General features: G+C 36.1%; 1 protein-coding gene across 1 annotated transcript in view; it reads right to left on the reverse strand.

Moving 5' to 3' along the window:
* Positions 1–826: 826 nt before the first annotated feature.
* The window catches only part of LOC111079354 (polycystic kidney disease 2-like 2 protein), a 49,746-nt gene continuing 37,175 nt past the window's right edge, over positions 827–13,397 (reverse strand). Inside the window, exons 2-8 of the mRNA XM_022374515.2 lie at positions 2,392–3,283; positions 2,106–2,337; positions 1,826–2,053; positions 1,523–1,765; positions 1,216–1,466; positions 1,104–1,157; positions 827–1,038 (exon numbers count right to left, since the gene is read on the reverse strand). Of these exons, the coding sequence (XP_022230207.2) occupies positions 930–1,038; positions 1,104–1,157; positions 1,216–1,466; positions 1,523–1,765; positions 1,826–2,053; positions 2,106–2,337; positions 2,392–3,283 (2,009 nt within the window). The 3' untranslated portion in view covers positions 827–929. The remainder of the gene's footprint in view (positions 1,039–1,103; positions 1,158–1,215; positions 1,467–1,522; positions 1,766–1,825; positions 2,054–2,105; positions 2,338–2,391; positions 3,284–13,397) is intronic.

Genomic DNA, 13,397 nt, shown 5'->3' on the forward strand with positions numbered 1-13,397 from the left:
TTTGGAAATGTCGTTGACCACAAGTATAGTGATCACTCAAGGCTTAAACCAAATAATCACTTTTATGGAATATTTGATTCGCAAGAAAATTATATTCTTTTTATACGTAATTATTTTTAATTTTTAATGGAGTAATTGGGCATTTTGATTTACCTGTGGCCCTTGTTGATGGTTGTTTGAACACCGATGAATTTCTCCCGCAAATTCATACCAACCAGGAATACCAACGATCACCACTGAAAATGCAGCGAAGTTTGAAGTCCAGCGGGCCACCAATAACACTGCAGGAACAGAAACAGCAACGTAGAAACGGATATCCAACGTAGCGACAAGATTAATCCAGTCCAGCTTCTGTCCAATCCAGAAAATCCAAGTACACCCGGGGGCGCCAAAAATGGTTGTGCAAAAAAGCCTGCCGTTAGGCACGATTTATTAGGGTTTCAATAGATACCCATACCCATACCATTCAATAGACTTTCAATCATCAGTGAGTTTATTCTACAGCGGCGCCCTCTTCATGAGCGGCTGCTGCTGGCATACGCATGTTCGCAACATAGTATAAGAGCACAAGACTTCACAATTCAAGAGCGTGATTTCATACATATCTTTCAGGTATAAATTATAAATATAGGCAAGCATCTGATTAACCTTAACAGAACAGAGAGTGGTGAACCATTGAGTGCGGAATTGGTGCGGCGGATCAAGGCAGACGGATCTAGGCTGTCCAATTAAACATAGAAGTTCCATTTGTAACCATATCCATAAGCTGAAGTCTATGACAACCAAAGAATTGATTCGTAAGTACACCCACCCAGTGTTTTTACTTGGTCGCAGAGGAAACATTACAAATTCGTTGCAATATATTCAATGAATTTTTCAGATTTTATTAAATGCAGACTACATCGGGATGCTGCGAACATATTTCGAACTTAGCTCTTCCTTGCGCCGTGGTCTCTTTCAAAGCGCTGAAGTATGTTATCCATGTTCGTAACAAGCTGTTCGAGAACTTCTTCAATCAGACTGACGCGATTGGTGATACTAGTGGGTAGGAAATAAAGCAAAGGTGATAATCTTAAACCCACACAATACATAGTTGCTCTTACCGAAACAATTCCTTGTTCTGAACATCAGGTGGAATATCTTCGAAATATCGTGCCCTGAAATAGATATGAAGCTTAAAATATGTCTTTTACGAGTTACACCTAGAAAATGTACTCTTCTTTGGTCATATTCTTCCTCAGCACCTTGGGCTCCTTTAATTCTGTGGCCGTGGAATCCAGATCAGCTTCTTTAAAAGCAGTTGTCGGGCGGGCTGGCAGAATACGACGCTTACGGCCACAGTGAGTTATCCAGTAGAGGGCACCAGTCAGTTTTTTATAGACATATGATGCCAATTGGCTACGTCCTTGGGTGATTTCATTTTTTACTGAGTTATAAGTTTGCATAATGATGGCTAAAAACATGTTCTTGTGGAAAAAAATCCATTAAAAATTTTTCAATCTAATTTAATTGTCAAACTTGCCAACAGGATGAAGAACACAAGCACAATATAGGTGAGAAAGTAGATAGGCCCGAGCACTCGATTGGACTGCTGAATAAGATTGTACTGAAAATCACCGAGGATCATGCGGATCATTGTTAAGACTGAGGTAACAAAATTATGAAAATCTGGATGCTCAGTCCCGAAAAGCAGGTGACCCAATTGCGCATAGGCCAAAAAAACAGTACCAAACATGATACTAAATCCAGTCAAATCTTTGGAGCACTATAACATTTCAAAAAATCAATCTCATTTGATGTCTCAGTTTTGAATAGAATGACATACCCTTCTTAGTGTCGTTGTGAACTGAATGAGTGTCTTGTTGAAACTAATAAACTTGAATATCTTTATCCATACTAGAAATGCTAAAATTGCCATCATATCCACATAGATTATATTCGATAAGCAAAGAACATCGATACTTTGGTAGTTCGGTTTCAAGTGTGCCTTGGATGTAATGGATTTCATTTTAAGGGTATGCCAAATGTTATAGAGCAAGGCTAGGTAACATAACTGGGTATAAGAAAAATTAGATCGGGAATGGAACAGTTCAGACGATAATTACCACTAAAACTACATTATCTAGAATGTTTAGTAATGATTTGTAGTAGATTTTACATCCCGTCTTGCATAATTCATTGATCTCACAAATGGTGTAGTAAAATACCATTATATACCAGAATATATAGATGACAGTCATGGTCAAACTGATATCAGTGAAAAAAGAATACTGTTTGACTGTTTGCAGATGTGCTTGCGGTATGACACCACCCGTGGGAGGTATTTCAGCAATAAGTCTGGAGGGAAGAATAATTTTAATAAGCTTAGACTCAGATCGAGAAAAACCCTACTTGACGCTCTGAAATATGTCTTTGTTATCGTTAAATAGATTGAACTCCACCAAACAAAGCCTCGAACCGCGATCCAGCCAATTAACACCCTTCAGTTTAGTTATGATCTGCAGATTCTCATCCTTGTCGTAGGTCAGATCAACAGTGTACCCACCAGAGCGATAGAAAGCAAGTAAAGTCAAGATCGGAGTGGCGCCCAGTTCGCCCATCGTTCGGTATCGAGCGCCTTTGTGCGACCCGGTGTTCTCTTCGGCCCCCATGGAATAGGCGGGATAGCAAGAGTTGAAATTCCGAGTAAAGCCACCGTCCACATAACAGCTGTCCTTGCTAACGCGAATCTGCCGTAGGCGTGGTGGTCCAAGCATCAGGTTCTCTTGCAGAAATAAGCGACCCTGGAGATGGGTTGTCAAATAAGAGCTGTTGCCAGCCCATGGGACAGCTCGTGTAGTACCGCTTTGAGCATTACGACTTTGGATGGTGTCGCCGGCATTGTCGCTGAAGTAATCAAGATTTTCGTCTGCGTCGATATCATCGAACCCGCCGTAAAGTGGTCTTGTTCCAGCATCTCCTTTTTTCCTAGAGGATTCATTATTGCTGTCAATATTTCCCTCCTCCACATACAAGATATCTTCACTGGACTTAAATGAGTTCCGATCGGTTTTAGCGTCGTTATCAGATTTGAATAATGCGTTTTTGGAACTGTCTGGGGTCATATCTCCGTGCAATGTATTTATAAAGTTATATACCAAATAGTCCCACCAATCTGGGACGGTGAGAATCTTCTCAAAGGATACCGTCACTGATGGGACCACAGTCAGATTGCGTGTAGTAAACAGTTTCATCATCGTATCGTTAAAGTAGAACATATGAGGGTGACGCACAGACAAAGTTACTGGAAGAAAAATATAGTTCTTCTCAATCAGGGATGGTACAGAAGAAAGAAACGGAAGATACCAATTCCGGCGCTTACTTATAAAATATATATTTTATATAAAATATACCTGTGTCGATTTGACCTAGACCCATACTTAACCAAAGGACCAAGGGATTTCTTTATCCCCCAGAAATACATTTCTTTGAACCCCTCACACGGAGCATTTTAGCTTGCTTATGAAAAAATTAAGATTTTTTTTTTTTAAATACACTGCATTTGAAAGAAAAATCTTCCAAAATGTAGTGTGAACAATAACATGATAATACAATGTCTACTTAATGTCAAAGAAATGTCAATAAAAGTCAAAGTTTAACTTTGGTTCCGGTGCATGATTGACTGCTTGTGGTATATGAAATAATAAGCTTCGATTTTGTGTTAATCGGTAAAAAAAAAAAGTTAAATATTTATTCTCTCTGGTCATTTAAAATTTAATTTTTAGACAGCCAACAGCCAAGTCGATATAGCAATGTCTATCTTTCCGTCCGTCCGTCTATCCGTCTTGATGAGCGTCTAGTTCTCAGAGACTTTAAGAGCTAGAACAACCAAATTTTGTTTCCAAACCCATGTAATATCACACTGTTACAAGTGAATTTCCAAATTTCGCCCACCTTCCGCTCACAAAGTACGAAAATCTGTGGCATCCACAGCAAACCTACCTCAAACAACGAAAATTGTCGTCAAACCGCTGCACAAACATATAAACACAGTAACGTACTCTAATTGCTAGGTCATTTCTATCTTTATTTTATTTTATTAGCTTTTACTTACATCTATTTAACTTTTTTTTAGATAATCCAGTCCATCCCAAAGGCACTGAGTCCTGGGTCCTGGGAGACCTGGAACTTAAGTTTCTACAGAGGCAGAACACGGAAGTGCCAACGGCAGACTGGAGGATACTGCATGCTGGTAGCCTATTACCCAACGAGGGGGGTAAGCAGATGATCCTCCAGCTCAAGGAGGCGGAAAACATCCTCTACCAGAGATTTGGGAAGATGACGTGGGGCGTACGTAGCGTCTACCCATCCAAGGAGTTACTGAATTCCTATAAATCGCCAAAGAGGCGAACGATGAGATAATCAACGAGGAATTTAAAATCCTACTCAGGGATTAAAAGATTAAAAAAATTATAAATACCTTATTATCATTATGAACTAGTTTCTAAGTTTCAATATTATTTGAAAAAACCGACGAATTACATTTTTTTTAATGTATATTTAACCAAAAAAGTGTATTTTTTTTTCGTGGTAGAAACCCCCACACATTAAATTAAAAATTTGAAAAACAATTTTATAATTTTATTGAATAACAAAGAACAGACTTGGGAGGTGTTCCCTTGAAAAAAAATAAAATATTTTGGTCAAATTTTGTCCCAGCCTAGCGAATACAGAGGGTGGGGTCCTGCCGCCCTTAATGTGGAATCTGGTGGTCGACGACTTAATCAAGAAATTCGAGAGGAGAGCCCCAAAAATAAGCATAATTACTACGGGATATGTACATCGACCCTCAGCTCTGTAATGGAATCAAAACTCAGGGATATATGTGAGTGGGCGGAATAAGTTTGACTCAGTATCAACGCGGTCAAGACGGACCTCATCCTTTTTACCAAGAGATACAAGGTACCAACATGGATCCCCCGAAAATTAATAAAACCCTTCTGACCCCAAAAACACAAGTGAAATAAGTACGAGAATTGAAAGAGGCAATAGTAAAGGAGTGGGCGAAATTGGATATATCCTTACTCCAAAAATTGATCCTTTCAATGCCAGGACGCATTACAAAGGTTTTAAATAGCAAAGGAGGCCACATTTAGGCAATTTAATACCCTTTAAGAATTTTAAATATAAGTAAATTTAAGAAAATACCATTCTAATTAAATTAAAAGTTCACTTATTTCGTTCCAGAAAATATTCATTTAATTAATTAAAAATATTTCAAATGTATACAAAACTTTTTTTGGCCTTTTTTGACCTGTTATTTTGTTGACTTTAATATAAACGAGAAGGAACGTGTGAGTCGCTTCTAAAGACGCGACTCTACTTATACCCGTACTCAGTCAGTATTTACATTTTTGAACATATGATTTTTTAGAATTTTAGCATTAAAAAAAAAAATTTTAATTTTTACATTTTACATTTTTTTGCTGCATCTGTTATCTACATCTACATATATTATGTATATTCTACATCTAACATGTAGATTATACATGTACCATTTAGATTCTACATCTCCTCCGATAGGGGTTGCTCGCGCACTGAACGCGGCAGAGTGTGCGAGAGAGATGGAAAATGAGTTGCGTTGTCGTTGGAAGGAGTGGGCAGGGGAAGCAACAGAAAATTAATTTCTTCATTCTGGCTATAATTATGATCCGATCTGATTCAGATTCGGCAGTCTGGTAGATATGATCATTCTCTACGATAATGCGTTTTTAGTTTTATCGTATCTTTAAAAATGTGCCTGCCACAGATTTTCGTTCTTTGTGTGGGCGGAAGGGGGCGGGGCGAAATTTTGAAATACACTTGTAACAGTGGGAGTGAGTCTGGAGTGAGTCTGGAACCAATGGTGCCCAGCGGCACAGCAGCGGACAGCGCTGGCTCTATCGACTCGGCTATTGTGCTGTAAGATTGTACTTTATGGGGTCGGAACGTTCCCCTGCGTTACACACTCCACTCAAATAACCCTTAACTCTTTTTAGTACGGGTATAAAAAATAAAGAAATTAAAAATTTGGAAATTTGAAAATTTTATAAGGGTTTTTATGTATGTAAGGTGACTTCTTTCGCGCACCTTACCTAGGCATAGTAGATAGTGGACATAGTGGACAGCCAACTGGCATGGAGACCCAATGTATTAGAAAGGCTGAAAAAGGCCAAAATTGTGCTATACGCACCCAAAAAGGTGCTTAGCAGCACATTGGACCTGTCACATGCTCTAATGCACTGGATTTACATCTGGGTTCTGCGCAACTCTGCTTTATGGAGTCTTAGTGTGATGGCATGCTACCGAAAAGAGAGGCACAACATGCCCATCGAAAGAACTCCGCGACAGGAAATGCTCTGCATCACGGTGGCGCTGTGTTCAACCCCAACAAAAGCATTCGAAACCATACTCGGAATAAGGGATGGGTATCAATATGGCAATATCGATAAGAAATCGATACGTGAATGCAATATTTAAGTTCAAAATTATATGATATTTAAAGCGATATTTGCCAAAATAATCTATATTTCTTACGATATATCGAACAACATTCTTTTCTCTGAGAAAAAAAAGCACACCTCCTTTCCGTTTGATGTGATTGGTGTTAGAATTGCATTGTTTAGAGTTAAATTTCTGATTGTGTATTTTATTGTATTCTTAAAATAAGCCGTCAAACGTCAACGACTTCAGACGTATTTTTGTATCGCTCCGCCGTTAAAATCGACTCTACTTTTATACCCGACCTCAGTCAGTATATAAATATGTGAGCTTATGATTTTTGTAGAATTTTAAAATTGTTTCGTCATGTTGTCGTCGTAGTCAATGTTTTGTGTTAAGATTATTTTGAATTGTTTGAAGTCTAGTGTAAGTATGTTAGGGCAAGGCGAGGGCGCAATAAAAGCTCTCTCTTTCGGTCAAGGCTTTGCCACCGTAGGCTAGCTAGGTTTAGAAAGAATATGTATGAAGTTTAGAATATAATCCATACATTGAATGGAAATTTTCCCAATGGGCAGTTGGGCTCGCAACCTTCCAAAAGGTATTTTTTGTTCATTTTTTTCATATTTTAGGTTTGGTTAACGAATTTTAGCTCCAAAGTCTCTCCATAGATTTTAATGAGCGATACCTTAAACGACGCCAAATTAACGCACCTATACAATAAAAAATAGAGGACACAAGATATAGACACAAAATTTCGTAAAAAATACCGCACAAAAATCATCATTTTTGCATTTCAATGCTTTATATTTCCCAGACGATAAGCTGTAATCACAAAGTGTTTGGGCTTAACTTCTAGCTGTTTTAATTATCTTTTCAAAATAGCAAAGTTCTTTACAACCAGACGTAAGATACTTGAGCTATGTGAAAAAAACAAGCCTCTAAAAACAGCTTTAAAAAAAAATACCAGACTTCAAAAATTCTTCAAAAAAAAGTTCTGCCATAGAAAAAAAACCATAATTCTTTAAAAAATTTAAATCCCCATATCTATCAGAAAAAGTCGGTTTGGATCCTTGAGGAAAAAAAAGTTCGATTTTGTCGAGTAGTGTTATCTCTTATTTTTGAAATCGCACCGTTTAATTGACTTGGCTTTAAAATGTTAGTATTAAGTCGACCATGATTAATATCTATTAATAAGCTTATGATTCCAGATTGTGTTTTCTCGCATTCATCTATTATGTTACTTAATTGTTTGGTTATCATGAAGAATTTGATAGATTCTCTGTACACATTATATGATTCTTGTAGTGTAGCAGTCTCAATTCGCGTATTCATTCCCTTAAAATTCCTATTTACCTCATCAGTGGTTGTTTTTAAATGTTTGTTGTAGAATCGACTAAAGAAGTTTGTTTCTTACTAAGCTCATTCAGATTGTGCTGATTGCTTAATAAGTTTTTCATATTATCCTCCATTTGAACCCTATCGTCTTCATCCATTATCCCAAATAAAATATGATATAGGGATCCCATAAATCCAAATGGAGCTCGCCTATTTCGTGCCCTACTTTGAGCCATGAACAGTTTGTTATTTTCTTCCAAGTCTAACATTTTCTTTTCTGTATTTTCCAAAACTAAAAGGCATTGGTCTTCGAAAGTATGAAGCCTTTCGCAAATCAATTTCATTTTCGGAACCAAATCCTTACCCTTTTTTAGCATCTCAAAATAGGTGTCCATATTGTAGAAAAAAGTTTAGATTCCAAGAGGAGGCTACTATTTCAACATCCCCCATTGGATCTAAATATATTGCCGAAGTCTTATTTATTTTTTCTATTGCATATTTTGGTTTATCAACCTTGGGTGCTGAAGAGTATGCAAATACTCCTCTTTCCACTTCACCCAGAAATCTCTTTTTATCTTTTGGATTAGTTTCCACCTATCTAGATTTCCATTTTTTTCATCTGTCATTGGCTCCACTATATCTAATGGTAGTCTTCCAATCAAAAAATGACCTGGGGTAAGAACCTCTTGTTGATCAATTCCATTTTCTGCAGAATATAAAGGTCTTGAGTTCAAACATGCCTCTATTAGGCTGTTGTCCCCGATAACCCTTTTAAGATGATACTTCATGGATCTTACTCCAGCCTCCCAGATACCTCCGAAGTGAGGTCCTGCCGGGGGGATAAAATGACAATCAATTTTATCTTTTTCAAGTTGCGCAGCAATCATAGTATTTTCTTGGATTGCTGTTACCACATCTTGATCTAACTTTCTTGAAGCTCCTACGAAATTTGTTCCGTTGTCGGAATAGATGTTGGCACATTTACCTCGTCTAGCGATAAATCTTCTAAGTGCTGCTAAAAATGCATCAGAAGTTAAATCACTGACCATTTCTAAATGTATGGCTTTGGTAGCCATACAAACAAATACAGCAATATATCCTTTATATGTCTTTTGCCCACGAGTTTTGGAACATTTGACGTAATAAGGACCTGCATAATCTATTCCAGTATTTAAGAAGGGGTATGTCATTGTAACTCTGTATTGAGGCAAATTTCCCATTATTTGTTGAGCAGTCTTTTGTCTGTATCTTGCGCACTTTACGCATTCTCTTAAATATTTCTTTAACGAATTTCTGAGCCCGAAAATACAATACTTTCTTTGGATATAATTACGCATTAAGTTTATGCCTCCATGTAAAGATTCTTTATGGGCATTCCCTGATACGTGACATTTGTCTAAAATTATTAGATTTTTAACATCAAATTCGGCGGCGGAGTTTTGCAATCTTCCACCCACCCAAAGTATTCCATCCGTGTCTAGGAACGGATTTAAAGACAAAATTCTGTTATTTGCCTTTATTTCTTTGTTGTTTTTTAGGCACTGTATTTCTAAACGGAACTGGTGGTCTTGCTGTTTCTTTATAACAACCTTTTCAGCTAGTTTTAACTCGCTTACTGAGAGAAAAGATTGATATGATTTATTCTTTGTTTTTATATGTATAAATCTAATTGTGTAAGCCACTATGCGTATTAGTTTTTTAATACCTCTCTAGTAAATTGTAAATAGGATCGTCTATTTCGTTATTTATTAATGTGTTTATCAGCATAGCTTCCTCTATAGTTTGCTGTTGAGGCCACTGCTCCTTTGATTCAGCTAGCCATTTAGGACCTTTCCACCAAAGATCACAGTTAGTCAATTGGTTAGAACTAATTCCCCTAGATGCTAAGTCAGCTGGATTATCTTCGGACCTTACATGATTCCATTCAGTATTCGTCAATCTCCGAATGTCATCTGTTCTTCGTCTGATAAATTTGATCTTACTTTGGCCACTCTTAATCCATGCTAAAGTGATAGTTGAATCACTCCAAGCATAGATTTCTACCATATTGTCAAAGGATTCTTTTACTCTTTGAATTAATATACTAAATAAATGAGCTGCACACAGCTCAAGTTTAGGGATGGTTTTTATATTTTTAATTGGATTGACTCTACTTTTACTGGCTACTATAGTTACAGCATTTCCTATTTTAGCATACACTACTGCAGCATATGCTTTTTCCGAAGCGTCAGCAAACCCATGAAGTTGAATTATTGACAATTCTTTGGACTTTATCCACCTTGGGATTCGAATATTTTCTAAATTTATTAAATTTTCTTTGTAAGTTTCCCAGTCTTTCCTATCTTCTTTCGATAATTCCTGATCCCATTCACTTTTATTTATCCAAAGCCTTTGAATGAATAGTTTTCCTATAAGAGTCACGGGAGCCAGCCATCCTAAGGGATCATAGATTTTTGATAGTGTCGATAACACAACCCTTTTATTTGTTATTTTGGATGACCCGCAGCTTACATTGAACTTAAATAAATCTTTTTGGGTTTCCCATTTAAGTCCCAGAGTCTTAACACTTTCATTCTCAATAATACTAAGAACTTTATTGTCACCAGTCACCACTTCCACCGTTTCTATTATTTCCGAATTAATGGAAATCCATTTTCTTAAATTAGATCCAACTTTTAGTAGTTCGTTTGAAATTAATTTAATTAAATTTTTTGCGTCTTTTATAGAAAACGCGCCAGTCATTATGTCATCCATGTAGAAATCATTCCTAATTATTTCACTCATTTTTTTGTTCTGGCATTTGTCCGCTATATCCACCAGAACTCTGGTGGCCAAATATGGAGCAGATGCAGTACCATAAGTGACGGTTGTCAATTTATAATTTTTAATTTTTTCTACCGGAGAATTTCTCCATAAAATATATTGATATTTTTTATCTTTTTGATCTTTTTCAATTATTTTATCTGACGGTACACTTTTTCGATGTCCGCAGATACAACATATTCCCATTTTCTCCACTTAATAATGATATCAAAAATATCTTTTTGAACTCGTGGACCAATCCACATTATATCATTTAAGCTTTTATTACACTACCCGACACGATTTTTCCTCAAGGAACAAAACCAACTTTTTCTTAAAGATTTGGGGCTTAGAAATGGTTTGATGATATTTTTTTTTTTCTATAGCAGAACTTTTTTTTGAAGAATTTTTTAAATCTGGTATTTTTTTTAAGCTTTTTTCAGAGGTAGCGCTTGTTTTTTTTACATAACTCTAGTATCTTACGTCTGGTTGTAAAGAACTTTGCTATTTTGAAAAGATTATTAAAACAGCTAGAAGTAAAGCCCAAATACTTTGTGATTACAGCTTACCGTCTGGGAAATATAAAGCATTGAAATGCAAAAATGATGATTTTTGTGCGGTATTTTTTACGAAATTTTGACTTTAAAAACTCAGGAAAAGTCGAAAAAAAAATTATATCCTGTGTCCTCTATTTTCTTGTGTATAGGTGCATTAATTTGGCGTCGTTTAAGGTATCGCTCATTAAAATCTATGACGAGACTTTGGAGCTAAAATTCGTTAACCAAACCTAAAATATGGATAAAATGAACAAAAAATAGCTTTTGGAAGGTAGCGGGCCCAACTGCCCATTGGGAACAAAGCAAACGAGAAAGGGTTGTACATTTGGTACCTGATCACAAAAAAATAGAGGACAAGGGATATAATTTTTTTTCGACTTTTCCTGAGTTTTTAAAGTCAAAATTTCGTAAAAAATACCGCACAAAAATCATCATTTTTGCATTTCAATGCTTTATATTTCCCAGACGGTAAGTTGAAATCACAAATTGTTTAGGCTTAACTTCTAGCTGTTTTATTAATCTTTTCAAAATAGCAAAGTTCTTTACAACCAGACGTAAGATACTAGAGTTATGTGAAAAAAACAAGCGCTAACTCTGAAAAAAGCTTAAAAAAAAAACCAAACTTCAAAAATTCTTCAAAAAAAAGTTCTGCCATAGAAAAAAACCATAATTCTTTAAAAAAATTTAAAGCCTCATATCTATCAGAAAAAGTCGGTTTGGATCCTTGAGGAAAAAAAAAAGTTCGATTTTGTCGAGTAGTGTTATTAGTAGTTTTGGCTGAAGCGTCAAAAACTACTCTTAGCTTGGTCGTTAGGCTTGAATCTCTAATAACTGCCTGATGTGGTTAAAAATATTTACCTTCATTATTTTCTTCGACCATATGTCCTAAATCCATATATTCATTCATGAATTTAGTATAGTCCACCTTAAGTTTTTGATTCCTTTCTAACTTTTTCTCCAAACTCATAAAACGAGCTATTGCTTGTTTCCTTGAATCTCCCAAGGTGACATCTTCTTTAAATGGAATTGACACAATGTATAGCCCATCTGAATCTTTCTTTGTTGTTCTTATGAAGTTGTTTTCACATAATTCAGATTCGATATCATTTTTGTCTTCTTCCTCCATTTCCCAATATCGATCCATATCTTTTAATTCGATAGTGGTTGCAACAATTGCCTCTTTTCCTTTCGATTTTTTACACCCAGAGACAATCCACCCGAAATCCGTTTTTTGACCCAAGAGCCCATTGATTTTAACAATTCCATTCTGTAGAATATGAGCGTATAAATCTGCCCCAATTATAAGGTCAACACGGCCAGGTTTATTAAAATCGGGGTCAGCTAAATTATACTTTTCCCATTTCGATTTGTCAACATTCACGGTGTTGACTGGAAGAGCCTTCATTAATTTTGGCAGTATTATGGCTTCAACCTTTAAAATTTTTTTTAAATCTTCACTTTTAATTTGAAGATTTACTTTGTGCTTCGATATGCACTTCCGCGTGGACGATACGCCACTGATCTCTGTTTGAGATCGAATTTTTTTTAATTTCAGAATCTGCGCAGATTCTTCTGAAATAATTGAACTTTGTGACCCACTGTCAATCAAAGCCCTCAATGTTTCAAATTCTCCATTAGAAGATTTTAGTTGAACACGCGCTGTAGCTAACAACGCTTGTTCCGACGTCATGCAAGTGTTAACTTTTTCACTTTTTTGATTGTTTACATAATTAATATGTAGCATGCTATGGTGATTTCTTTTGCACAGCGAACATGATGTTTCGCTAGTGCATTTTTTACTATGTGTGTGTTTTAGGCATTTAAAACACAGAAACGCTTTCTTAACTTTATCCATTCTTTCAGATGGATTTAAAGCCTTAAATTTGTGACATTGAAATATTGTGTGTCCCATACCTTTGCAAATAGGACAACTATTAGCAGACAACTCTTTTATGTTGTTGCTAAATATTTTTTGAACAGGTTTTTCCTCCTGAATCGAGCTTATCGAATTTAATCGTTGCTCGCAAAAACCCATGACGTAGGATAATTTTTGAATTTCCTTGTTTTTCTTAACATGGCTCTCATATAATTGCAGAGCCTCTTTATTTAATTTTCTGATAATTATATGTGCAAAGATTACATCAACCTCATCAGATAATCGTGCCTTTAATTTTATCATGTGAATTGACTCATTTATAGTGTCAATAAACATTCTTAACTGCCTAACTGAGTCCAAACTTTAAT

This window comes from Drosophila obscura, unplaced genomic scaffold (assembly GCF_018151105.1).
Source record: "Drosophila obscura isolate BZ-5 IFL unplaced genomic scaffold, ASM1815110v1 contig_189, whole genome shotgun sequence".
Classification (NCBI taxonomy): domain Eukaryota; kingdom Metazoa; phylum Arthropoda; class Insecta; order Diptera; family Drosophilidae; genus Drosophila; species Drosophila obscura.